Source organism: Enhydra lutris, unplaced genomic scaffold, assembly GCF_002288905.1.
Source record: "Enhydra lutris kenyoni isolate GAN:26980312 unplaced genomic scaffold, ASM228890v2 scaffoldscaffold75, whole genome shotgun sequence".
Classification (NCBI taxonomy): Eukaryota; Metazoa; Chordata; class Mammalia; order Carnivora; family Mustelidae; genus Enhydra; species Enhydra lutris.
In genome coordinates, this window is record NW_019154159.1 from 1,443,340 (window position 1) to 1,471,321 (window position 27,982).

Below are 27,982 nucleotides of genomic sequence, written 5' to 3' on the forward strand. Positions count from 1 at the left end.
CTCCTGTCCGGGGTTTAGGACCAGCCCCGGACCTGGACTACCCTTTATTTTGTACCCGTTGTCTCCTGCACTGCCTGGACAGGAGTCAGCCACCGTGAAGGCAGGAGAGCAGGCGGTTCTGCAACGTAGCCAACAGACTTGCAAGACAACAAACTCTTTTATTTGCCATTGAAGAGCTTCGCAGGGATCCAGAGATAGGGGGCTACTCTCTAATCTGACCTCCTCGCTGGGGTAATGCCACAAAGGCTTTGTTGTTCGGTGGCTGTAGGCACGGCAGCTTCTCAAAGAAAAACAGGGTTTTCTACAAAAGATGTACGTGAGGCTGACTGGGGAGAGGGCAACTAGACTGGAAACAGTACCAGGGCACTCAGCTTCCCTAACCAAGTTCAACGTTGACACACATTTCCCTGCTGTGGAAATAGCCCAATATTAAAGAGCTCGGACCATCTGCCCTTAACTCCTTTTCAGTATCAACAAAATTTGGGAATTCTTTTCAGGAAACTAACTTTTGTTTAAGGACCAGGATGGTGATGGCAGACATTTAAGGCTGTTTATCCATCAGCTCTGTCTTCCCCTTGACTATCTTAATGGCTCCTACCTACCCAACTGGGTGAGACAGACTATCTGACTTCAGGCTACTTCCATGCCTCCCTCGAGAGGAAACACTGTGTACGTAAGTTGATGGCATGGCTCTCCACACGTTTTCCTCAGGAGTTCGCGGTCAAGGCAACGGCGACAGCTAGTCATCCACGGTGATGTTTCGGAAAAGGTACGCCATGGACTCCCCATTGTGGATTCTCCGAATCGCTTCAGAGAGAATCAGACTGATATCCACGGTCTTTATCTTGGGACACTGCAGCTTCTGCACCTCGTGAGGGACCGTGTTCGTCACCACAACCTAGTCATTGCAGTGACGGAAGATAAACACTGTTACTGATGTGTCCCCAAGACGGCCACCCAGAAAAGTCTGTCCCAGCTTTAGTTCCCACAGCCCAAGTTCCAAACTACAAAACCTTATTCCACCGAGTACAGTTTTTACAAACTAAACTTGACGGACTTTATACAAGAGAAAGGTTACATGGTTCAAAACAGAAGAGTATGAAGGTCATGTTCTACTTGGGCAGAAACAGTAGGGTGAGCCCCGGCACTGTGCAAAACTGGATGAATCCAAGTTGTGAGAGGAACGCTCCCACAGCACCAAACTACACTGAAGTATGAACCACATCCAAGTAAATAAGCTGAGCCTTTATGGAAAGAGGCATTTGTTCCTAACTACGCATTTGTCGCAACACCCTGCTAGCCACCAAGGCTACTTCCGAGGTCCTCCAGAGAGGGGGTTAGGCAACAGTGATGGGGTCATTTTACAATTCACAGAAAAGAGAGCAGCAAATTCCAGGCCCAGTAAGTGCAGACAGACCTCGTCGATGGAGGACTCCTCGATGAGGCGGGGGGCCTCCGCTGATAGGATGCCGTGAGTGGCCATGACGTAGATCTTGTAAGCACCTCTCTCTTTCAGGATCTCCGCAGCAGCAACAAAACTTTCCACATCGTCAATAATGTCATCCTGGGGAGACACCAGAGGTGGTGTTAAAGTGCTACCCCCCGTCTCTAAAACACATACCTCTCTGCTCTTCTCTGCCCGTCGTTTCAGGAGATCTCCAACTGGAAATCAGAGCCACCTGCCTGGGCCCGAGACGGAACATCAGGCAGTGGCAACAGCCGTGTGGACCACGCTTTGCGCGGCTGTCAGTACAAAGAACAGCAAAGCCTGATGGCCACGTGTGACACGCGGAGCTAGAGTTCCCAACTGCCAAGGCTCATCATCCTGTCCCGCATTTCTGATTCATCCGACATAGCTGGTGTCCCATTTACTTTTTTTCAAGACCAAGTGAGATGACAAGAACACAGAAATAAAGCAAGCCATTGTAATCAGGCCCAGCAAAGGCATTTAGGGCTGGGAGCAAACAGCTCATGCTGAAATGCAAAGAAAAGACACTTGTTCTCACTAGTGAAAACGGAACCGCTCATCTTTGGTTCCTCTTGTGGCCCTAAAGCTGAAGGTTGAGTAGATCAGTGGCTCTGATGAAACCCAGACCTCTTCAGATAAAGGTTATTTATTGGGGCTGAATTTTCTTACGGGAGATCCTGCACTTCTTTTTCCATCTGTAGGTTAAAGTAACCCCTGTTCAACTACATAAAGATTTCTACCAGTCCTGAAGGAGTTCGGGTGAGAAAGGATAGATGGATCCATTTAACTCCATCAGCTTTACTAGAAACATAATCCCAAAGAGGACAACCTACGAAGAGGCAGCAGGGTCAGCTGTGCACATGAAGGACGACATGACCATACCACTATGATCGCGATGCGCCCGCCAACATCTCCGACTACAGTTATCGGTGGCTTCTCTTTGGCCATCATCACTAGCAAAACAAAACAAACAACAAGGCCCCAGTTAGTCACATGTCACTGAATAAATATAATTGCAACCCTATTCCCTGGAAGTGGTAAAAAAAAGAACATTATTAAAAAGCAAAACAAAGGGCAACCCTCTTGGGTCCCCTAGCTGCTCGGGAGCTTTGTACGATCATTTTTTTTTTTTTTTAAGATTCTATCTACCCACTTGACACGGAGAGAGATCACAAGTAGGCAGAGAGGCAGGCAGAGAGAGAGGGGTGAACCAGGCTCCCCACTGAGCAGAGAGCCCGATGCGGGGAACGATCCCAGGACCCTGAGACCATGACCTGAGCTGAAGGCAGAGGCTTAACCCCCTGAGCCACCCAGGCGCCCCTGTACGATCACTTTGCTAACGCTCAATAAACCCTTTTTGCTGCCACCAAAAATAAATAAATAAATAAATGAAAGGGGGACGGGGGACTCTCCAAAATGAACCTGGGGCTTCTCAGAAACAGACGGTCTACAGCAGTGGTTTATTTATTTGTCAGAGAGAGAGAGAGCACAAGCTGGGGGAGGAGCGGCAGGCCGAGGCAGACGCAGGCTCCCCGATGAGCAAGGAGCCTGGGATCATCACCTGAGCCGAAAGCAGTTGTTCAACTGACTGAGCCACCCAGGTGCCCCAAAAATAAAATCTTTAAAAAAAAAAAAATTAAAGAGAAATGAGTGAAATTAATAGATTTTATTTTAGCCGGTATATCCAAGATATTTCAGTACGTAACTGATATGCAAATTTATGAGATATTTTACCTTTTTTTTTCATACTAAGTCTTCGATACTTGGGGTGTATTTCAGAGACAGCGGTTCTCAGCTGAGACTAGCCCCGCTTCAAGAGCCTAAGAGCCACATGTAAATAGATACGAGCCACCGGCCTCTGGACAGCACAGGTCCAAAGGCAGCAGCAGAGCGAGGAGGGTCTCACCGCCCACAGAAGCAGCACCCCGACAGCCCAACGCCCGCTGAGACCAATAGAGAAATGTAAACTAAATGCCACTCTGTAGGAAACCAGACAGGTAAAGGCCGCCTGGCTGACGGCCAGCTTTACTTCATTGTCTTCCAAAGTGACTTTATTTGGACAATATAACCTTATTAGCGCGTGACTACATGACTGACATCATCGGTTTCCTGAAAATTAGGGACCTGAAGACAGTAACTATGACTCCATCAAGTCTTCCTGATTTTTTTTAGAAGATTTTACTTATTTATTTGAGAGAGGGAGAGAGAAAGAGCCCTCGCACACACATGCCCATGGGAGGGCGGGCAGAGGAAGAGGGAGAAGCAGACTCCCCGCTAAGCAGGGAGCCCCAGCACCAGGGCTCGATCCCAGGACCCTCAGATCATGACCTCAGTGGAAGGCAGACACTTAACCAACTGAGCCACCCAGGCGCCCCCATTTCTTCGTGATTTGACTGGTCCTTAAAGTACAGGCTTCCTATCTCGCTAGCCAGTTTATACTTGGAAGAGACCCATCTGTGTACAAACCTCTCTCCAGGATAGAGGAGTGAAGTAAGAATTCACCCTCAAAAATTCAGCAAACTGGGGCCCCTGGGTGGCTCAGTGGGTTAAGCCTCTGCTTTCCGCTCAGGTCATGATCCCGGAATCCTGGGATCGAGTCCCGCATCGGGCTCTCTGCTCAGCGGGGAGCCTGCTTCTCCCTCTCTCTGCCTACTTGTGATCTCTCTCTGTCAAATAAATAGATAAAATCTTAAAAAAAAAAAATTCAGCAAACAGAGAGAGAGAGAGAGGGTATTTCAGAAGAACAGGCTATGTAGTCTACTTTTAAAGCTTTTTATTATTCTGAAATAGTAAACCAGTAGTGGGAGAGGGACATAAGAATAAAACTCAGAATAACTCTTGAGGTTAGCAACTATCCGCAAACAAACCGTGTTAGTCCTAGCTACGGGCTCTGTGAATCTCCAAGAAGAGGTGTGCCTTTCCCCATACGGCACACCAGCCAAGCTGAAATCCGCCACTATGTAACTGGTAAATTTTACTCAACTCTTCCTGATTTCTCATCCCCGAAACAAGGCCAATTTTTTGAACCTGGGCAGTCAAAAACCTCTGCATATAAATATCACCTAAAAGAGAGAGAAGATACACCAGCATTAGGAATGGCTTCCCTAAATTCTATCTTAAATTAAGCCCTGTGGGAGGCACCTGGGTGGCTCAGCCTGTTAAGTCTCTGCCTTCGGGTCAGGTCATGATCCCAGGGTCTTAGGACTCAGCCCCCGAGTCCAGTTCCCTGCTCAGCGGGGGAGTCTGCTTTTCCTTCTCTCCCTCTGTGCTCCACTCTGCCACTTGTGGTCTCTTTCAAATAAATAAAATATTTTAAAGTATTAATTAATTAATTAAACCATGTAGGTAGATGGCTGTGTTGACCTACCCACTTCTCAAAGAGATGGGGCCCCTCCCTTTCCTTGACCATTTTCCTCTGTAAAAAGAGGAAAAGACTGCAAGCCAGTATCCCTCATCGAAGACCAATAAACATTCAGCTCTAGTTTGATGAGGGAAACATGCCACTAATGCTCTTGTTTACTTTTTTGTAACTCTGCATCTCCCAAAAAGCTTCTATTAGTTTGGAATATAAAAACACAGGTCTGGCTAGGATAGAGGCTTAAAAGGCTTTTAAAAAGCAAGCATCTCTCCCGGTATGTTCCTTCTCTGCTCATTACCAGTTTCAGGATCTGGATAAAACTGAACATACAATTTGGTAGCTACTTAAAAAAAAAAACCAACAAAAAAACAGGCTTTATTAATAGGATCAAGGGAAATGAACAGTACCTCACAGGCTTAAAAAAAAAAAAGAGTCCCCAATTTTCTAATAGTTGCCCCCCAAAATAAAACACTGAAAATTCAAAATTTTCAGTAGAAGTAAAGAACATACTGGAGATTAAGGATAAAGGGTGCTAAAACTACCCAATATTTAAGGTTCTGTTCCCTTTATTTTCTCAAACAAAAACCAATCTGTTTAAGAATAAAATGAATTGTGCACTATTACTTACGGCCAGAAATCACAAACCATATTAACTTATTATAGTGGAAATGTCAATTTATCAAATGACCTCAAATCTTGAAGTAGGAAAATATCTTCTGGGTTTCCCAGCATTTTCCACGTAAAAGAATGCTGCATTCACAAGCATCATAAGTTTTACGCACTCTCTTTTACTCTCTCCCCAGAGTCAATCAACAAACCTTCCTCTGGTAGAATACAGGACAGGAGAGGACCAAGAGGAATTAATCATTCCTTATCCATTTTGATTTTGGTCTATTTGTAGTTCAATGGAAGGTCGAACTTTACTAACAGATTGACCCTAAAAAGAGAATAAAATCAAGTCTCTGGGAGGACTGGAACTGCAGTTATTTTCAAACTCATGACTCTGCCCACACTCAAGCAAGTCAAAATGTACATTTAAGGATGCTCCAGAGGAGCTAACGTCTGTTTTTACTTTAGTGGTGAAAACCACATCTTCACTTATAAAATTAACAAGCCAGGGAAATCAAGCCCAAAAAGGTGACTTTCTCTCCTTTTTTCGATCCAAACTCTTCATTTTCACCACTGTGGCAAGCACAGAGCAGTGTTCAGAGAACCACTGACACGTAATCCTTTCAAGTTCATTAGATGCCCTTGCCATCAGGATGGAATCGATTTTATCTTCTAGAACAGAAGACTTCATACAACTTCGCTTTTAATAAATTATTCTGGGGGTGCCTGGGAGGCTCAGTGGGTTAAAGCCTCTGCCTTCGGCTGGCGTCATGATCTCGGGGTCCTGGGATCGAGTCCCACATCGGGCTCTCTGTTCAGCGGGGAGCCTGCTTCCTCCTCTCTCTCTGCCTGCCTCTCTGCCTGCTTGTGATCTCTGCTTGTCAAGTAAATAAATAAAATCTTTAAAAAAAAATTACTCTGAAGCAGGGTTTCTCAGCTGTGGCACTACTGACATTCTGGACTAGATAACTACGCGGTCCACTGGAGCGGTGTCCCCCAGCTTCTCCAGCGTCTGCTCACAAGACACTGGTGGTACCCGGCCTCTGCCCGGTGGCCGGACCAGAAAGGCCTTCCTTCGCACATTGTGAAATATCCGCCAGGGGCTGGGGCAAAACCATCCTGGTTGAGAACTCCTGCTGCTCTCAATGAACGGGTTCCAGAAAGATAAAAGAGTTCATCTTTCTACAAAATGCAAAGATTCTGAGAGCGAATACTTTGATCCTGTCCTAGCAGGGCAGTGTCTTCATCCCCATTACTCTTTTATTGATTTTGAGAGTAAGAGATAGAGAGTGCGCATGCGTGCGGGCAAGCAGGGGGAGGGGCAGAGGGAGAGAGATTCTCAAGCGGACTCTGGGCTGAGCTGGGAGCCCAACCTGGAGCTTGATCCCATGACCTTGAGATCATGACCTGAGCCAAAACTCAGAGTCGGTACTGAGCCACCGAGGTACCTCTTCATCGTCTTCACTGTTTTTTGGAAGATTTTATTTACGTATTTGAGAGAGGGCGCTTTCGCATGCATACAAGCAGGGGGAGGGGCAGAGAGAGGAGGAGAAGCAGGGACCCTGATACAGGACTGGATCCCAGGACTCCGGGATCATGACCTAAGGGGAAGGTAGATGCTTAACCGACTGAGCCACCCAGGCGCCCCTCATCCTCATTATTATGAAGTAAACTATTAAAAATACTGGAAGCAGAACTGATATATAAATATAAAGCATATTTAATTTGGAAAGTACCATTACACAAAACTAATATTTTTTTAAAGCATTCCCTTGGTCAAATCTGTAAGAAGGAATCAGAGAATGACCTATGGCAACTGTGCAAGTTGTAAACACACCAACGTGTCCCCGAGGGAACACACAGCTGCACACCACCTTATAAAGTATTACATTAATCTGGCAATTATCTATCAAAATTACCTTTGACCCAGTGATTTTATTTCTCGGTCTTTATCTTTTAAGTTCACTGAGTCACTTATGGAAGAACGTGAGTCAAGGTTAGTCACAGGGAGTAACGTGTGGTGGCCGAGTGCACACTCCGGGACCGAGTCTCGGTGGTGAATATCACTTTCCGCTAAAGGAGCTGGGGCTGCTCGCCGGAATGACTGATTCCAGGGCTAAGGAAGAGCAAGATAAACGTGGAACATCTAGTGGTACCAGGAAGTAAGGAAGTATCAAAAAATGCTAGGAACACGTCAGAAGAACACAGGGAGGGGCCTGAAGGGGCTCCCTTTGGCCAAGTCTAAGACAATTTGAACATTGCGATTAACAGTAGTGAAGAATGAGAACACCCTGAACAAATTAAGATTGTATGACTCCGCTCTGATAAGACTGAATGAACAGGGAAGAAGGGGAACTGGAAACATCACCAGTCGGTCACAGTCGTAGTGGTAACTGATTCAACAAACACGCCTCAGTAAGGGATATTTGTAGAACAACTCCCCTATACTCTTCAAAGTATCAAGGTCAGGGGCGCCTGGGTGGCTCAGTGGGTTAAAGCCTCTGCCTTCGGCTCAGGTCATGATCCCAGGGTCCTGGGATCAAGCCCCGCATTGGGCTCTCTGCTCAGCAGCGAGCCTGCCTTCCCCTCTCTCTCTGCCTGTCTCTCTGCCTACTTGTGATCTCTGTCTCTGTCAAATAAATAAATTAATAAATAAATATCTTAAAAAAAAAAGTATCAAGGTCATAAGAGACCAAGAACAGAGCAGTTGTTCCAAACTAAATGAGACTAAAGAGAACAGTCAGCTGAGCTCAGTGTGTGATCCTTACTGGGTTCCGGGCCAGAAAGAAATGATTTTCCGCTAAAGGACACAGTGGGACCACAAACAGGAATAAGGTCTGCAGGTTAGGTAATAGTACCGTAACAGTGTCAGTTTCCGGAGTCTGATCATTACACTCTGGTTATGTAAGAGAGTATCTGTTTTTTGAAATATTTACTGAAGCATTTAGGAATCAGGACATTATGTCTACAGCTCATCTCAAATGGTTCAAAAGAAAAGAATATGGACATAAATGTTAAGTCTGAGGCCTCTGAAGAGTCAAGAGGAATTCTGTCCTATTCTTTCACCTTTTCTCTGAGACTGCAATTTGTTCAAAATGAAAAGCTTCGCTCCAAACCCCAGCTTCACCTGCTCCCGGCTGGGTCTCAGTTGCCTCCCTGGCAGAATGAGGGGTAACACAAGTACCTACAAGATTGTGTGTCTCCACACCAAGTCCAAAGACCTACTGAAAAGCTTAGAAGAACCCTGGACACAACAAAAGATGTTTATTATTACTGGTGTTTTCTCATAGCCGAAGACTGGAGAAACTAAATGTTTGTCGACAGGGGACCAATTGAGAAAATTACTGTCTATCCATAAAATGGAACACTTAGGAAACTATGAAAGACCGAGTGATCTGTACAGACTGGCGGGGAAGGAGCTCTTGGATGAGAAAAGCAAGGGGTAGCACAATGTGGTTTAATATACTACCGCTCTGTGAAAATAAGAGAAACAGAAACATGTCACTGGCTTGCATATATGCACAGAGCCTCTAAATGGTTACAAAAGGGACGCCTGGGTGGCTCAGTGGGTTAAGCCTCTGCCTTCGGCTCAGGTCATGATCCCAGGGTCCTGGGATCAAGCCCCGCATCGGACTCTCTGCTCAGCGGGGAGCCTGCTTCCCCCTCTCTCTCTGCCTGCCTCTCTGCCTACTTGTGATCTCTCTCTCTGTGTCAAATTAAAAAAAAAAAATCTTAAACGGTTCCAAAGGAACTGACTGCCCTGGGAATCAGAGTAGCTGTGGCAGGTGGGGGCTGGGGGGGAGAGAAAAGCTTAGGTGGGGTAGGAGTGTTTTTTAAACTGTTAAAATTTTGTAAGAATTTTATACTTTTTAAATTTTTGAAATATGGGAATATATTGCCCATTCAATAACTTTAGTTATGAAATCCTCAAATAAAATAAAATGCAGCAACACCAAAAATTTAAATTAAAAGGGTTTATTACTTGTTTCTCTTGTATAAAAACTCCAGAGTTGAAAACAAAGTGATGGGAATTTGATAGAGTAAAAAATTAGAATGTTTACACCTTAGGAGCCTGTCTGAAGTAATCTATCTGAGGTATAATGATTCTGGTGTTCTCCCATCTTATTAATAATCTCTGTATGCTTCTGAGTTATGGCAAATAGATACAGATTTTTAAAAAGAAATAATCTCCTTCCTTTGAAAAAGATACCATTATCTTCTGATATAGAATGCCAGTTATTACCACTCAAAATCCATGGAAATAAAAAGCCTCCACACTGCTGAATTAGTAACAACTTAGTCAGGGGGCGTCTCGGGGGTTCAGTCAGTTAAGCATCTGCCTTTGGCTCAGGTCCTGATCCCAGCGTCCCAGGATCCAGCCCAATGTCAGGGTGTGTGTGTGCGTGCATGTGTGGTGTGTGTGTGTGTGTGTGTGTGTGTGTGTGTGTGTGTGTCCCGGCTCAGCAGGGCATCTGCTTCTCCTCCCCACCGCCCTTTCTCTCTCTCAAATAAATAAATAAAATCTTAAAAAAAAAAAAAAAAAAAAACCTAGTCAGTTATCAGGTCAAAAGGTTGTATTACTAAGATAAGTGCTAAAAGTTACCCGAATCACCAAAGCCTGGTATATAATCAATGGTTGCTATCGCCCACCTTACCAACATATAAAAGCTTAAGATTTCACACCTACAACTTTTTCACTAAAGCTAAAATTATTTCATACTCTCTGAATGCTAAGTGCCACCCAGATTAGTTCAATTGTCCTTACACAGTCTGTGAAGGTAACACATCTCCTCTTACAAAAGGGGAAATCAATGTCACACCATTCAATTATCTAAAAATACCAAGATGGGGCGCCTGGCTGGCTCAGTCGGAAGGGCATGGGACGCCTGATCTCAAGACTATAAGTTCAAGCCCCATGCTGGGTGTAGAGATTACTTAAAAATAAAAATCTGTAGAGGCGCTAAGTGGCTTAGTCGGTAAGTATCTGCCTTCAGCTCAAGTCATGATCCCAGAGTCCTGGGATCGAGTCCCGTGTCAGGCTCCTTGCCCAAGGGGAACCTGCTTCTCCCTCTCCTATCAGCTCAGTGCTCTCTCTCTCTAATAAATATACAAAATCTTAATTAAAAAATTTTTAAATTAAAAAATAAAAATCTTTAAAAAATTAAAATAAATTAAAAAAAAAATAACCAAAATAGCATATCTCCATTTACGTATTAACTCCTAGCCATTCGTATCACTCAAGACCTTCTTCAACTTACAAGTGAAATAAAAACATAGAGCTCATCTTACACGGCAACTCCAGACCCGGATGGACAGTAGCATTTTTGACCATCGGGGGAGAATGGCGACCATCGTCCATGTCCAGCTCTGTGCACTGAGCCTCTCCGTGGATCACAGCCAACCCCAGGCGCAGTCTCTCAGCGTATGACTGGGCCCTATGAGAAAGCCAACGAGAAACAGGGAAATTCACAGGTGTCACTAGCTCATCACTATTAATCCTCAAATGAAAACATCATTCAAACGTTTAGGGACACACAATGATTTAGACAAATCCGAAGACGAGGCCCCGACCAGACTACAAACGTCTCGAGAGGCATAGGAGGCACTGACCGGAGTTGAAACGCGGGCCAGCATCTGATTCTAGACCATTTCAGTTCTACCCTTTGCCCAATCTTGTAACACGCATCTCTAGAAGATGGAACTTTGTTCAAAAAGGTCTCTTGAAAACCACTGCCTGGAAAACACTCCATAGCCCTCTGCCTTCCTTTTCCTGAGAAAGCAACGGAAGAACTTCCTTTTCTCGCACAGGAAAACCAAGTAACGCAGGGACCGCCCTGTATTGTTTCGGGACTGGCGATAAAGCCCTGGTGGGGACAGGACAACAACGTGGGGGAAGCCCGAGCCAATGAGCTTTTCCAGGCCACGTAACAACAGACCCTGAGTTCCAAAACAGCTCATTTTGACCGGCGAAGCACTGAGAGGCCTTTTTTGAATGTCCAACTTACTTACCTTTTGGCAGCATCAGGAGACTTAGCTACAATGACTGCATTCCTGTAATTTGGAATCTAGATTTGAAGGGAAAATAAGAAAACACTGAGAAGTTATCACAAAGGAACACCCGAGTGCCGGTAGGACCCTTCTTCCTCTCATAACAATGATCCGTACTAGCAAATAACGCTAGAGTTTCATGGACACATTCAAAATTTAACACTTAACAATCTATATCATTGCCACAGTATGGCTACTTCAAGAAGATAAAAAAAATAATTACTTCTTAACACCTTCATTTCAGAAAACAGAAGCAAACTGCTAAAGATACTTGGAAGAAAATCCATTTTTAATGGCGTTAAAAAATTCGCTCCTCCACGCCTACATGCTGACCCTGTCTGGCTGCCTCAGGCATTGCGACTCAAGGGGAAGGTCATCGGATGTGCCTTTCAATACTGAAATCTGATACCAGAGGAAAAACTACATAGGGTCTCTTTTGAGGACAATGGGGTGTTTGCTGGTGGCTCCTCACTTCTTCCTGGATATACTGAAGCAGGAAAGGTGAGGCTCTAAGGTTGTCCACGGGAAAGCTGAAAAAGCCTTGTATTTCCTTTTGATGAAGATCCATAGTGATAATGTGAGTTAAACCTGAAATTTTAAAACAAAAAATTACAAAGTTCACCCCTACAAGTTAATGGCTACAGTGGACACAAATTAGACGCCCACTCCTGGTCCCTAACCGAAGACGGAACGCAGGGAATGTATTGTGAATAAGCATGTTAGTTACAGACTTCGTTTGTAACCTTAACAATATTTAACGAATTTAAGAATGTGGTCGAACCTCAGGTAAAAGAGCTTATAATCTTCCACATGGACAGAGAGCTCAGGCAGAGAAACAAGGGCTCTCCCCTACTGTCATAACTAGCTTGGTCCTGAAAATTAAGAAAAATCAGGCAGAAGCAAAAATATGTATATGGAATTAATAACCACGGAAGAAGTAATGGGTATAAAAAATAGTAAGGCCTTGATTAAAGAATCAAGAAAGACATGTTAAAGGCCCGTGGCTAGAGCAGAAGGAGTAAGAATCCAAAAGCAAAGTAATTCGCGTATTAGAAGAAAACTCCCTATCGAAGGGTTTGGAACAATTTCTAAATGTCATAAAAGAATGAGTCAAGAAGTATTCTTATCTAACAACAATAAAGACACACTCATAAACAGTCGTGAACAACAAAAAAAAAAAAAGGACACACATAAAAATATCGCAAAGGGACAAAGGTCACTGCAAACCTTCTAGAGCAAAGAACCAGTACTACCCGTTCCTCCCCAAACACCACGCATCATAGTTTTAGAGAGAACAGAATCCAAATGTTTCTCAGGACTTGAACGTATATTCAAGTTTTTAAGTAAACCCACCCAGCAAATAAAATCCCAGCTGCTACCAAGTGTTACCAATTGGATTCAGACAGGCCGGAAAGTACATGACCACTACGAACACAGAATAAAAGCGATGAGAATGAGCTGCTGTACAGAAAGACGGTCAGAGAGTGGGGGGAAGGAGGATTATATAAACCGGAGAAGCAGTAAAAGAAAAACCCAGTTTTCATCTTATGTACATAAGCAGAATCTAGCTAATAACCAAGGCCAACACGTAACTGTATCCTGACGCTCAAAAGATCCCACACGGACACCAGGATCACAGCTAAAGTGTACATGAGAAGATGAGGTGGGACAGAAGGATGGAGAAGTCCAGGATTAGAGCAGAGACAATGTCACTGTCGAGTAAGACAAAGAGGAAAGGAAAACATGAGTTTATACCTCCGCTCACACATCCCTAACCAGGACTACCAGAAGGAAACCGCAAGACAGGAATTAGTGAACAGCACTTAAAGAAAACAGAGGCCCCAAATTAGCTCTCTGAGGGAGGGACTAATCTCATGCAGAAACAGTCCCGATGCCAGGGCGGGAGCCCCGGGGCCCGTGTGTGCACGCACCCGCCTTCGCCAGCATGGACGCCAGCAGCTTGCACACGATGGAGCCCCGCTTCCTCATCTTGCTCTGCTTGCTGTAGGGGAAGTACGGGATGACCCCGATAATGTTCCTGGCACAGGCGGTCTTCAGTGCGTACGCCATGATCAGAAGCTCCATCACGGCTGTGTTCACGTCTCTGAAACGGTAAAAATTTGTATTTGGGGTCAGGTCCATTTTTTTAACCCCTAAAAAAGACTGAAACGTCAGCCTTTTAACCTGGGCTGTCAAGGTGGTTATCACAGGTGTTTCTGTCACCGCACGAGCCAACGACGGCACCTCAAAAACCCGGGGAAAAGCTTATTAGCTCTTCCTTTGAGCCGTGGTTTCCACCAGCGGTTACGGAAACCCGCAGCCCAGCGAGCCGCACTCCCCTCTGCCTGGATCCTCTGTCAGTGACATTTCACCGGGTGGCACGGGAAGCAGACGCCAGTGGCTGGCCAGAGTGAGCCAACGCCTGCGGCACTATCCCAGGGACCGCCGGCTCAGGCCAGCCCCTCGCTCCCTGTGAACGCCAAGGGAAACCCACTGCCCTGCTGAGCTGCCAGGGCCAGAAAGGATTGATTTTTCTCTTCGTTCTTCACGGGGGAGAGGGGAGGCAGGAGGACAGGGAAGTCCTGGAACTAAGTTTTCAAAAACTCTCCTCATCCCTTTTTCTCAAGATACACAGATGCCCGACAAAGATGACCCAGAGAGACAAAGAACAAAATATGAATCTGGAAGACAGTCAAAGGAAAGGCTACTTCCAGTTTTTTTTTTTTTTAAAGATTTTATTTATTTATTTGACAGCGAGAGAGCACGAGAAGGCAGAGAGGCAGGCAGAGAGAGAGAGGGGAGGAAGCAGGCTCCACACTGAACAGAGAGCCCAATAAGGACTCGATCCCAGGACCCTGGGATCATGACCTAAGCCGAAGGCAGAGGCTTAACCCACTGAGCCACCCAGGCGCCCCAAGGCTACTTCCAGTTTTATTGAATGTGGATTGCTACCCTTTGCCAAGGCTGATGGAGCCTACAGTCCCCTTAAAAAGGGAGAGAACCGGGGCACCTGGGTAGCTCAGTGGGTTAAGCCTCTGCCTTTGGCTCAGGTCATGATCCCAGAGTCCTGGGATCGAGCCCTGCATCGGACCCTCTGCTCATCGGGGAGCCCGCTTCCTCCCCTCTCTCTGCCTGCCTCTCTGCCTGCTTGTGATCTCTGTCTGTCAAATAAATAAATAAAATCTTAAAAAAGGGGGGGGCGATAACCTTAGGGCAGAGGGAAGGTCATTGGTCGGGCCACGAGCTGAGTGCCTTGTGTCACTCTACCCCATGTGGCCTGGGGAGGTGTGAGACTAGAGCCAAAAGTGGCCCTAACAGAGGCCACCTCCAAGAGTTTCCAGGAGGTGGGTTTTCAGAGAAGGCGGCTCTCTGCTCCTAAGGGCAGACTGGGTAGGAGACTCAGTGGGCCCCAGCCCTTAAGGATGGGCCTGGCAGATGCCTCCTTAGCCTGACCTTGAACGGACTCACACAGCCAGTGAAGAGAGTTCAATGGCTGCGGTGAGGTACCCTGCCCCTCCCGGGAAGGTGGGGGGGTGGTGCTCAGAACCCAATTCAGACCACTCTCTACTACCCCCCAAAGAAAGAAAAAAAATGGTGAGGGTCTTAAAGTCCTTCAGGAAACTCTTCCAATGCTCCACCTTTCCTCTCTAGTCTGTTCTCACTCCTGCCTGGATTATCCAAGTCCTGGGAACATCCCCCTCTTTTGGGCCAGGAGTGTATCTCCTTCACCTGGGAGAAGCAGAATCATTTCCCATGTCTTCGTTTTTATCTGTGTGAGGAGCAGACTCTCAGCGGTCCGTTCTGGAATCGTCCCTAGAGCAGCGAGGCTGCCCACGTGGAGAGCCAAATGGAAAGCTTGCCATGGACATAGCAGAGACCTGGCGGTGCGGAAGTAGTTACAAGAAACACTCGTCATGAGACCCCGCGCTCTCCGAGTGTGCCATCCTGAGCGCAGCCGGGACTGAGAAGAGCAAAGCCATCCCTGTCCTCTGACAGTGTTTGCCTTGTCCACATTCAACTTAGAGAACTCCCAACCTCACCTTTGTCATTTGGGTTTTTGTAACTATTTCAGGCTTCTGTCACACAAGCATTTCTCCCAGAGGGTAGGTATGATTGATTCAGGACTTGACTTTAAGAAAACGATGAGATTCCTTGCGGACTGCTGACAGGGTACACTCTTTTCCAGCTGCTTCCTTCCTCTGAAATAACCTGGAGGATTTCCCTCCTCACACTCCCAAATTAATAATGTCCCAAGTTTCGCCCGGGCGGCTCAGGGGGTTAAGGCCTCTGCCCTCGGCTCGGGTCATGATCCCAGGGTCCTGGGATGGAGCCCCGCATCGGGCTCTCTGCTCTGCAGGGAGCCTGCTTCCCCCCCTCTCTCTGCCTGCTGCTCTGCCTACTTGTGATCTCTGTCTGTCAAATAAATAAATAAAATCTTAAAAAGAAAAAATAATGTCCCAAGTTTGGCATCGGAAGCTTAGAGGACACACGATCTTTAGGTAAAATCATGACAAGACACTTATCAAACACTTTCAAGGTGCTTAGGAATTTTTTTTTTAAGATTTTATTTATTTATTTGGCAGAGAGACACACGGCGAGAGAGGGAACACAAGCAGGGGGAGTGGGAGAGGGAGAAGCAGGCTTCCCACGGAGCAGGGAGCCCGATGCGGGCCTCGATCGCAGAACCCTGGGATCATGACCTGAGCTAAAGGCAGACGCTCAACCGACTGAGCCACGCAGGCGCCCCAAGAATTCTTTATACTTGGTTGATTTTAATCCATTCATACATTCAACAAATATTTATTGAGCAACATGAACCAGGCACTGTGTTAGGTGGTGGAGACAAAACGGCAAACAAGGCTGACCACATCTCAAGAAAATGCCAGAGACCCATACTGGACCACCCTTGTGGTAATCCTTTGTCCCAAAGAGCACATCTGACTCAATGTTCCGCCTCCAAAGGCTTTCATACTTGATCCCACAGAGGGGAGAGCGCCCCTTCCCCCATCACATCACCTAAACTGATGTCCTGTGGGTTCTGAATGTTCAGCTGGAAGACCGCACAGTACTTGGGAGGTCGGTGTGTAAAGAACTCAGGAGTCCCCATCTAGACTGAAACCAGGCATCACATACACCATAGTAAAAGTCCTCTTCTGCATACAGACTGTGTGACAATGCTAGACATACAATCAGAGCTTTCTTAACCTTCCACTGGTGTGATAGCGTGTGGAGTACGGCACTGGCCATAGTTTCCTCCGTCAGATCTCAATGCAACAATTTATTTAGAGTTGAAGTGAGCTGAGCAGATTCTGGAAAGAAGGGAATCTGGGTATCTGTCCAGGCGGTGGGCTGTTAGCTGGCTTTGTGACAGCGTTTACACACAACCAAAGGCTATACCGAGGCTTCCACAGCTCACCATGAGGTGGGCCCAGACGGTAAGATGTCAACGTAACGAGAAGAACGATTTCGGAAGGACCCTGATTTCAGCATAACTCTCCTTCCATTAATTACTAACTTCTGCCATGAGGTTTCATTTTCTACTTTTTCCTCTTCCTAATGACCTATGCCAAGGGATGCAACATCCTCCAGCCCAAGGCTAAGGAAAATCTCCCACACCCCACCCCTTTGGTCAGGAAGGCGACAAAAGAGCCTCTGTCATACTGGCTTTCCCCGTTCACTGCCCGTCACTAGACAAACTGGACACCAGGCGGTTAATCTGCGGGCCAGCGGGGTGAAGAGAAGTTGGCCGGCAGCCTCTGCTTTGTTTATCTGTTCCCTAAGACTGTTCCAACTACATCCGGGCGACTTCTTGTAGCCTTTGTACCTAAGTAGGACAATCTTAATTGTTTACCAACTGACCGGTTTTTCTTTCTCCTAAGGTAAGCACATCCTGTATTAAATTCGACCCTTACTGCTCTGTCATTTTCGATAGACAACGACAAATGTAAGGGAACAGACATGGTCTGCAGACATCAGCTGAACGGAGCCAACACCACAGATGGAAGCCATGACGACGCCGTGATGGGGTAGGATTTCCCCCATCCCCAACCCCAAGCTTTAATTATCTGCAGCAAATAAGTTATAAACGTGCTTTTGGTGACCCCTCTTGCGTGACATCAGAGCATGTAACATAAACAGGGAAACTGTCCTTCAAGAAACACTTGGGAAGCTTTGTGTCCATTTTATTTCCCTTGCTCAGTATCACACATGTCACTCATGCGACATGATCGCTTCCTTCAGGATGGCTTTGGGCCATTTCCAAATAATTAAATTCCACCCTCAACAACCAAAAATTTACCTTGACTGGAGTGGTCACAAGAAAGAGGCCGCGAGCTCTGAGGGGATCCAGACGGTGAGCCCCACAGCCCAGCCGCAGCAACAGGAGTGAGGACAAGGCAGCCTCACCCCTCGCCAAGGACAAAAGCCAGGGTGATAAGCAGCATGCCAGAAGGCAGCCTCAGGGGTGTCCCAGTGCCCTCACTACTCGCATTTTACTCCCAGGCAAGACCTGCAGATTTTCCCCTCATTTCCAAGGTGCAGCATCGAACAAAGCACTAGGCAAGAAGGGGGCGACCAGCGTCCAACCCAACCTGCAGGAGGCCTAGACGGCGATCAACACTGCGCGCACCCACCAATGCTACAAAGGCAGGGACCCTTATTCCGTTTCTTGGAATCTTCCTATGGATCTCGGATCTCTGATCTCCGCTAACACGGACAGGCATGCAGGTTGTTGCCGGGGGCAGCTCTGTATAGGCTACTGATGGCTGATTCACACCCCCCACCCCCCACAACACCCCCTCCGGGAGAAGGGGGGGAGGACGGGCTGAAAGTTCCAACACGAACCCGCTGGCTGGTTCCCCGGGCAACCAGCCCCCACCTCGCGGTTATCTAGGGGCTTTCCAAAAACCACCTCAGGTGTGGTTCAGAGGGGGGTTGTTAAATAACAGAAGACACCCTATACTGCTCTTATCACTTAGGAAATTCCAAGGGTTTTGGGAGCTCAGCACCAGGAAAGGAAGACCAAATAGAGATCTCTTTCTTTCTTTTTTTGTTTTTTTTAATTAATTCTTTTTATTTTAAGTAGTCTCCACACCCAAAGTGGGGCTCGCCCCACAACCCTGAGATCAAGAGCTGCATATGCTCTCCCGAGCCAGCCAGCTTCCCCCAAATAGACGTTTCTTACAAGTCACACTGTCACTGAGGCTCCGAACAGCTTCCAAGCCCAAGGTGCTTTAAGGATGAAAGATGGTCGTGTTAAGTGGGCGCACACTGCTGGTGGTCAGTGCCATTCTTACTACTGACTCGGTTTCAGGAATTGGAATTAACAGAGACGTGAAGGTCTGCATTTTTCAAAGACACACATAGCCTAACTACACCAATTCTCTGGGAGGGGATGAGAGGAGATAATCCCACATGGAAGGTCACCCTCAGGTAGGCTAGGATTTCCCCTAAGGGAAGGGGTGGCGCATGCTATCTCCTATAGGGACAGCTAGAAATGGGCGATTGGGCAAAAAAAGATACAGTGCGATCAAAAGCTAATGATGTACGAGATGCTGGCTAACTAACATAATAAAAAATACATACATACGTACATATACACACACAGAGTGCAAAAACTGTCTTCATGGGTACAGAATAGCATTGCATCTAACAAGAAAGCTTTTTAGCAGAGCGGAGCAGGCATGGACTAGGTTCAGTGCGCATGGACTGATAAGGAAGGTGTTTTTCCCCTCGAGTGGCTTAGGCTTGGAGAGGAAGATCCAAAGGAAAGCGTGACAAACAGGGCGGGAACGTCAAAAGCCTACAGCTGGGGGTGCCTGGGTGGCTCAGTGTGTTAAGCCTCTGCCTTCAGCTCAAGTCATGATCTCAGAGTCCTGGGATCGAGCCCCGCATCGGGCTCTCTGCTCAGCGGGGAGCCTGCTTCCCCCTCTCTCTCTGCCTACTTGTGATCTCTGTCTGTCAAATAAATAAACAAAATCTTTAAGAAAAAATTTTTAAAAAGCGTACAACTGGATTTGGGAAAGCATTCAGTTTAACAAGCAAACACATTTACAGTGAAAGAAAACTCAATCGTTGATTATGTGATAACACAGTGAATTACGTCACTCAGATTTTTAGAGGAAAAGGGAGACATATGAAGTAGTGGTAACTCTTACCTGGGTATTGTCTGTATAATGAAAATATCTTGGCCACGAACCGATTCTTTTATTTCCACTCTTGTTTCTGAAAAATACGGAAGTTCTATAGTTTAAGAAAAGCACTTCATGATACAATAATCAGGCAGCGTTTGGAGGAAGTAGAGCGGACACTAACCAACATTCCACCTAGTGCGCCAAAATGAACTCTGAATAGATCACAATGGCAAGTACGTATACAGAAAATGTGACGCTAAAGGGAAAATAAGCCAAAAATACACCAACAGGCAAAAGTAACGCCAACAAGTCCACAGAACATCTCAAGGTTCAAAAAGGAAAATCCATCACCAAAATAAAGATGAGAGGCTTGGGGGAAAGTCTACAGCAAATAAAGAGGTCAACAGTTAACATCTTTCTTTCAACAGATGCCAAGGCCTCCTCTGTGTCGGGCCCTGTCCTTGGGATGGAGTGGAGGACGTGGGTCAAGCGGATGAAGACGGATCTGGGAGAGACAACACAAGGCCGAGGGCCGGCAGACTGTTCAAGCCAATGTGCCAGGAAAAGATCAAGGAGATGGGGAGCCTGGCGGGCTCGGTCAAGGGAGCAGAGAGCTCTTGATTTCAGGATCGAGAGTTCAAGCCCAGTGTTGGGCGTAGATTACTTGAAAAAAAAAAAAAAAATAGGGGCACCTGGGTGGTCCAGATGGTTCAAGGTCTGACTCTTGGTGTCAGCTCAGGTGGTGATCCCATGGGTCGGGGGATAGAGCCCTGCATCGGGCTTCCGGCTTGGGTGGTGGGGGCGGTTGTGGGGGGGTCTGTTTGAGGATTCTCTCCTTCTGCCCCTCACTCCACTTCTGCACACTCTCACGTACTCTCTCTCTACTGAATAAATCTTTAAAAAAAGAAAAAGACCAGGAGAGAGAGTCATAGGGCTGGGAACAATGGCCTCATTGCAAGCTAGACCGTGGACCGTGTGCGGAGCCACAGACTGAAGGCGTAATCGGAAGTCACGGACACATATGAGACAGGATGGACGATGGGCAGTGAGTGGGCACAGCTCGGATCCCAAAGCCCTGCTGAACGCAGAGGAGACCAGACCCTAGCCTGCAAGATTTCGGCAGCGCAAGTCAAAAACACTGGCATTTTGGGAACACCTTGGTGGAGGTGAGTAGAACGGCCTAGGGAGACTGAAAATCGAGGCAGGCAGGGGTGTTGGCAAACTCCTGCAACAGCAGGAGAGGGACGGAGGAGCAGGGGGAGGAAGGGAGAAGAGGCCCAGGGCAGTGATGGAAGGATGGAGAAAAAGGTCCACATTTTTTTAAAAAGATGTGTTAAAGATTATTTATTTCAGAGAGAGAGAGAGAGAGCACATGTGTGGGGGGAGAGGAGAGAGAGAATCTCAAGCAGACCCGCAGCTGAGCGGGGAGCCTGAGGGAGGGCTCAACCCCAGGACCCTGAGAGCATGACCTGAGCCAAAACCACGAGTGGGAGGCTTAAGTGACCGAGCCACCCAGGCATCCTGAAAAGGGTCTTCATTAAACCATCTTCTCCTCCTCTAGTGCTTATTTTCAGGATTCCCAAACGCCATCACTATAAATTAAGATCGTTATTGCTAAACAGACCAGCTCACCTATCTGCATTCACCTTTAGGGGTTTTTTGTTTTTAAAGATTTGAGAGAGAGAGAGAGAGGGCAGAGAGAGCAGGGGGAGGGGCAGAGGGAGAGAGAGTCTCAAGCAGAGCCCGCGCACAGACTCGGGGCGAATCTCACCGCCCTGAGATCCCGACCGGAGCTGGAACCAAGAGTCGGATACTCGATGGACTGAGCCACCTAGGTGCCCCCACCTTTAGGTTTTCAAATACCAACGTCTCCTGTCTTGGCAGGAAATAAAGGGTGAATTCTAGCCACCAAGTGAAAAGTTACTAAGTATAGCGCCTGGCTGGCTCAGTCAGAGGAGCGTGGGATGCTTGACCTTGGGGACATGAGTTCGAGCCTCACATGGGGTGTAGAGGTTACTTAAATAAAACTTATGAAAAAAAAAAAGGTACTAAGTATGGAAGCTGGCTGAAGGATATCTGGGGGTTAATTATAACAGGCATGGAACTTATAACATCCTGGGTGCAAGTGCTTTCCACTGAACCATCCATTAAATTACCTTTCCCTTTTCAAATACCTTTTTTTAGATCCCTGAACATCATTAAGTCTTAGTAATTTATCATAGACAGTTCCACCCTAGAAAGAAAAAAGGAAGCACAGGGTCATAAACCGACGCTTTCAACTGTGCAAAAATAGCTCCGAATTATTTTATATTAACTTGTCTTCATAGGGCATTATAGTCTGAAGTACGGGGCCCCACTGGGGACACTGATGCAGCAGCATTCCTAGGACAATGGCCATCGGCAGAGGGCTTTCCAGCATTATCGTTTAATGTTACAATTATCCACAGAAATGCAGACGGCGGCAAAAATGGGTTATCAACCCAGGAGGAGAGTCTACAAGAGACTTGGACTTGAGAGAAAAATTTGCTGATGAAAGAACTCAAAGATGGTTTTCCAATAAGTCATTACTACCTGGTACCAGATGGCTCTTGATGCCGTTTGACATAATGAGACAGGTAAATGTAAAAGGTATTCGTCAAGTGTAGCCCAATACAGAAGAAAAAACACAAGGTCTACATCTCTCCGTTCTTCATTGTAAAATGACAGGACATTTGCATTATCTTGGGAAAGGGGAAGGAGACTAAGAAAGAGAAGAAAGAAAGAAATCAAGACTAGGAGCGAAGCAGAGCGTAAGGACAGACACCTGACCTTAAAGAGAAAAATGTCTGTGTTGCATGTTAACGTCTGCCTTTTAAATGCACGTGTACTGAGTAAACACAGAGAACAAAGGATGTGTAAGATACCATTTTCGCTCACCTCCATTGGTCTCTTGATAGACCACAGATTTGCCCAATTCAGCACCAAGGCGCCTATGGGGGGGAAAAGGCAATTAAAAATGCTCTTCAAAAAAACAACCCTCCAGTTCATACAGGTAATATTTAAAAGGCTAAAATAACTAGACCGGCATTCTTTCCCAAAAACAGAAAGTTCAGAAACTTAAACGCAGTAAGGACTACACACCCGCTAGCCCTCCACGGCTCCAAGTGCCCACCCTATTGTGACACACTGCTCTACCGGGGTCCGTGGCCAAAGTGTCCTGTCCAGTTCATTGTTTTCTGAATTGTAACTGTCTTGCAAAATCTTTCCCAAACCCATGGTTATCAGCGCTGGTTCCAAAACCACAAGCCAGAGATAGAGGCCCCAACTGTCAAAAGCATATGGACTTCTGTGCCATTAACCAAACGCAGTGTGAATCTTGTTCGGATCTTGATTAGAACCAATCAAGTGTGAGAAGCCATTTTTGAGAGAGTGAGGGAACCACGAACAAGGACTGGATACTAAATGATATTAAGGAGGGGCGCTGGGTGGCTCGGTGGGTTAAAGCCTCTGCCTTCGGCTCAGGTCATGATCCCAGGGTCCTGGGATTGAGCCCCCATCGGGCTCCCTGCTCAAGCAGGGAGCCTGCTTCCACCCCTCTCTTTGCCTGCTTCTCTGCCTACTTGTGATCTTGTTAATAAATGAAATCTTTTTTTTAAATTTTTATTTATTTATTTGACAGTCAGAGATCACAATTAGGCAGAGAGGCAGGCAGAGAGAAGAGGAAGCAGGCTCCCCACTGAGCAGAGAGCCCGATGCGGGGCTCGATCCCAGGACCCTGAAATCACGACCTGAGCCGAAGGCAGAGGCTTAACCCACTGAGCCACCCAGGCGCCCCTAAATAAAATATTTTTTAAAAAATGATATTAAGGAATTAACAGCATCAAAGGTTTTTGTTTTGTTTTGAAAGATTTTATTTTTAAGTGAGCTCTACACCCAACGCGGGGCTTGAACTCATGACCTGGAGGTCAAGAGCTGTATGATCCCGGACTGAGCCAGCCAGGCGCCCCTGTGGCAGGTTTTTTTTAAATCAGCTGGCATTACCCCTTTGATGAGTGAAACACTATGAGGTAGGGTAGATCAGCTTAGAAATACTCCCGCCAACTATGAAGTGGAGCAGTGGTCAAGGACACTGGGACTGAGGACGATGGGGGCTTTCAGGGCTCTGACGGCACGTCAGTGGCAAGGCCTTCTGGCCCACTGTCCGCCATTTCCGAGGTTGGGCATTCTTGTACCCCGGCGGGTTGCAGCTCTCTCTCAAGTTTGCTTTGGCTGAACCAAGAAAGGAGACGCGTGCAGATTTCCAAAGAAATTACGATTCCGTGACAGGTTTTGAGATGAAGGAGGATGGGATCTTTCAGAGTACAAAGTGATGTTTGGACGCAAAGAATTTCTTTCCATGGAAGTTTGTCACCGACCTGTGTCCCCCAACTATGAAACATGAATGCTGGGGTATGAAATATTTCTCTTGGTAAACAATTAAGAAATAGTGTGCACAGTATAAATAAGTAAATAAATAAATAAACTTATTCCGGTCAGCCTTGGAATACTATTCAGCCTTAGAAATGGAATGACGGGGGCGCCTGGGTGGCTCAGTGGGTTAAAGCCTCTGCCTTCAGCTCAGGTCATGGTCACAGGGTCATGGGATCGGGCCCCACATCGGGCTCTCTGCTCAGAGGGGGAGCCTGCTTCCCCTTCTCTCTTTGCCTGCCTCTCTGCCTACTTGTGATCTCTTGCTGTCAAAATAAATAAATTAAATTAAAAAAAAAAATGGAATGAGGGGTGCCTGGGTGGCTCAGTCAGTTAAGGGTCCTGGGATGGAGTCCCACATTGGGCTCCCTGCTCGGCGGGGAGTCTGCTTCTCCTTCTCCCTTTGCCTGCCGCCCCCCGCCCCCACTGCTTGCACTCATGTTCTCTCTAACAAATAAATAAAATCTTAAAAAAGAAATGGAATGAACTTCTGATACATGCTGTAATATGAACCCTGAAAAAATTATTCCAAGTAAAAAGGTCAGACACAAAAAGACAAATGTTGCGTGATTCCATTTATAAGAGGTACTTAGAATAGGCAAATTCAGACACAGAAAAGTAGAACAGAAATTACCAGGGACTGGGAGGGAAGGAATTGGGAGTTAGTTGGATATGGAGTTTCTGTTCAGCATGATGAGAAAGTTCTGGAAATGGATCCCGGTAACAGATATACAACACCGTAGAAGTACTTAATGCCACTGAATTATACACTTAAAAATGGTTAAATGGTACACTTTATGTTATGAATATTCTACCACATTAAAAAAGAAAAAAACCTCCTGGGGTGCCTGCACGGCTCAGTTGGGTAAGCATCTGCCTTAGGCTCAGGCCATGATCCCAGGGTCCTGGGATCGAGCCCCACATCAGGCTCTCCGTTCAGTGGGGAGTCTGCTTCTCCCTTTCCCTCTGCCTGTGCTCTCTGTGAAATAAATAAAAATAAAATCTAAAAAAAAAAAAAAAAAAAAAAAATACTCCTTAGGGTACCTGGCTGGCTCAGTCAGTAGAGCATGTAACTCTTTTTTTTTTTTTTTTTAAAGATTTTATTTATTTATTTGACAGAGAGAAATCACAAGTAGGCAGAGAAGCAGGCAGAGAGAGAGGAGGAAGCAGGCTCCCTGCTGAGCAGAAAGCCCGATGCGGGGCTCGAACCCAGGACCTGGGATCATGACCTGAGCCGAAGGCAGCGGCTTAACCCACTGAGCCACCCAGGCGCCCGAGCATGTAACTCTTGATGAACTCTCTGCCTCCCTGTGATCTCCGTCTGTCAAATAAATAAATAAATAAATAAAATCTTTTAAAAAAAAAATAAAAAAGCAAAACCATTGACCTTTTAAATGTGTCCTCCTCCCTCAGCAAGGTCACTGTGGTAAAATATGACCCAAAATAAACAAATATGAGCTTTATATTTGAAGTTAGCATTTTAGTTGGCCTCAAAAGCCAGACATTTATCAGGGATTAGAAACAAACTAGGTAGTAGATTGCAAAAGGATTTACTCTTCTTATCTCACTTAAAACTCCAACTGAAAAGAACATGGGTCTTACTAAGAAAATATGTCCAAAGTTTCCCTCTCACATTTCCATCTAGAATCTAAAAACGGGTTCTTACAATTATTTATCAACTCTGAAAAATCCAGAGGAACACTAATGTAAATTGTTTAAACACAAAAACGACTTTTTTTTTTTTTTTTGGACAGAGAGATCCCAAGCAGGCAGAGAGAGAAGGGGAAGCAGGCTCCCCGATGAGCAGAGAGCCCGATGTGGGCCTTGATCTCAGGACCCTGAGATCATGACCTGAGCCAAAGGCAGAGGCTTAACCCATTGAGCCACCCAAGTGACCCCAAAAATGACTTCAAATGTTAAAAAAACAAGCTATTCATTTTATATCTTACGCTTGTCACAAGTTTATCCGGAAAGGGTTCCTAAGACACTTCCTTTACATTAGAGCTCTGGGACTCTCCAACAGAGCCAGCTAGAAAAGAAGTATTATTCAGAGGCCCACTGTGAGCCTCTGCTCTGCTACATGCTTTACCTACATTATTTTCTTCGTGCTTAGGATGTTCCTGCCCCGCAGACAGCTCGGTCCTTATCTCAGCAATGAAATTCACCAAAATCAAGTCTCTCGCCCAGCGCCACAGAGCTAGTAAGGGGCAAGACCCAAAAGGCATCTCAGAGCTGTCAGACTCCAGAAGCCACTTGAGATCGCAGGCTTCTTTGGGTTAAAAACACAAGAAAAGGCAGACTTGACCTCAAATGATCGAATCTAAAGTCAACTTAGGAAACAGAGTTAGACTTACTTCTACCACTAACTCCGACAAATCTGCCTTGCTCTCACTGCCTTCCCTTCCACCTCTGCTTCCTCGGTGCATCCCACACCCTCCACCTGCAAGGTCTTGCAGCCGCCCCCCAATACCGCCAACCCCCCAAGTGTGGCAGTTCCCCTGGCGCCGCCAGGCCCGGTCGTGCGTGTCCCAGCTCCCGGACCTGCGGGCCTCGGGCCCACCGACGGGACCTGGGAGTGGCGACGACCGGTCTCCGAGGTCAACTTCTACCGTGGGGCAGGGAGCCGCACTCGGAGCGCCCCCGTCCAAGCGTCCCCTCCGGGGGTGATGACAACCTCCCCCTTCCCCCGCCCGGGAAGCGGGAATGGGGTGAGGGAAGGGAGGGCGAGCGGTGCAAGGAAGCCGGCGCCGGCAGAAGTCAGAGAGTCGGCGGAACGCGTCCCCGCCTCAGAAGGGCCACCCGCAAGGGTCGGTCCCGCCCAGAACCCGCAGGCCAGCGGCTCGACGGCCCCGGGTGCGGGGCAACGCGCAGGAAGGGGCGCCCCGGGCACCCCCGGCCGGGGCCCCGCCCCCGCTCCCTTACTCGGTGATGCGCTTAGCCAGCTCCGTGCAGGCGGCCGTGGAGTTGGCCGAGAAGACTCGGTAGCCGGTGCGGGCAGCGTTCATGGCCGGGCGGGCGGCGGGGCGGGCTCGTGGGGCGCGGAGGGTAGAGGACGCGAAGAGCGGGGGCAGCAGCAGCAGCTTCTTGGGCATCGTCCGGCCCGAGGCGCGGTTACGGCCGGCCGGCGCCCGGGGCGGTTCTGCCCGAGGCGGCCGCGAGGCGCGGGGTCCGGCCGGGGAAGGCGCCGAGACCCCAGGCACCGCAGGGGAGAGGCCCGAGACCCTCACGGTCCTCCCACCCGAGGCCGCCAAGGGCTGGGGCGGAACCCACGCTCGCTGCGACCGCGTATCAGCCACCTCCCAGCCAGCGGCGAGGACACCGCCCCCTCTCGGACTCGGAGAGGCGCCGGCTAGAGCGTCCCCGGGGCCGCCATCTCAGATGAGGGCAGGGCGGTGGGCACCTCTTCTAAAGCTTGTCCTGCTCGGGAAAGCCTCACGAATCGCTCTGCCGCTTGCTTTTGTCGCTCCCACGGGAGCTCTTCTGCTCTCACATTCTTGGGCGGTGCGACCTGATTTGATAGTGGTCCCAGCCGTGGCCAGCTTTTCTGCCAGGATCCAAAATGTCTGCGTCCGAGGAGGCTGACGCTCTAGCTCTGCGCCTCTATGCTCACACAGCCCGAGCGCCTGGCGAGGCTGGAGCGCTGAGCTGGGATTGATTGGAAAAGTGGAAGTGGGGTGGTTTTCCGCGGGTTATCGCGCAGCCCCAGAGGTGATGCTTGGACCCGAGCCTCATCTTTATTCCCCAAACAGCCTCTAACCTCGTGTGGGCACCGGAGGCAAAGTTCCTTGAGCGGGTCCAAGGACTCGTGCCAGTTGCTGCTCCGCTCTCCCTCATGGAAGCCCTTCCTCCTCCTCCACGTGCTCTCGTCCCAGGAAGGCCTATTCTGAGTAGCATCCGCTCCTCAGGGTCTTGCTAGATCAC

The 27,982-nt window shown here is 47.5% G+C and overlaps 1 protein-coding gene across 2 annotated transcripts; it reads right to left on the reverse strand.

Annotated features, from left to right (window-relative positions):
* Positions 1-138: 138 nt before the first annotated feature.
* LOC111160395 (phosphoribosyl pyrophosphate synthetase associated protein 1) lies at positions 139-27,982 on the reverse strand. 2 transcript variants are annotated; one of them, XM_022523485.1, is made up of 10 exons: positions 27,819-27,982; positions 22,532-22,584; positions 19,640-19,706; positions 13,415-13,587; positions 11,956-12,071; positions 11,445-11,500; positions 10,725-10,870; positions 2,351-2,421; positions 1,418-1,564; positions 139-898 (listed from the first exon to the last, which is right to left on the reverse strand). In XM_022523485.1, exons 1-10 carry the CDS (start codon positions 27,953-27,955, stop codon positions 740-742), a joined length of 1,125 nt encoding a protein of 374 aa, XP_022379193.1. In that variant the 5' UTR covers positions 27,956-27,982; the 3' UTR covers positions 139-739. The 2 variants fall into 2 exon arrangements, with proteins under 2 accessions (XP_022379193.1, XP_022379192.1); XM_022523484.1 differs by lacking the exon at positions 27,819-27,982 and adding an exon at positions 26,984-27,335.

Excerpts from the sequence above, each read along its gene's own strand:
- LOC111160395 (XM_022523484.1), bottom strand. The coding sequence starts at position 27,153 with ATGCCCAAGAAGCTGCTGCTGCTGCCCCCGCTCTTCGCGTCCTCTACC. Across the intron at positions 10,871-11,444 it reads TCTCCTGATGCTGCCAAAAG|GGCCCAGTCATACGCTGAGA; the intron begins GTAAGTAAGTTG and ends GCTTTCTCATAG. Across the intron at positions 2,422-10,724 it reads TCCGGGTCTGGAGTTGCCGT|TGATGATGGCCAAAGAGAAG; the intron begins GTAAGATGAGCT and ends TTGTTTTGCTAG.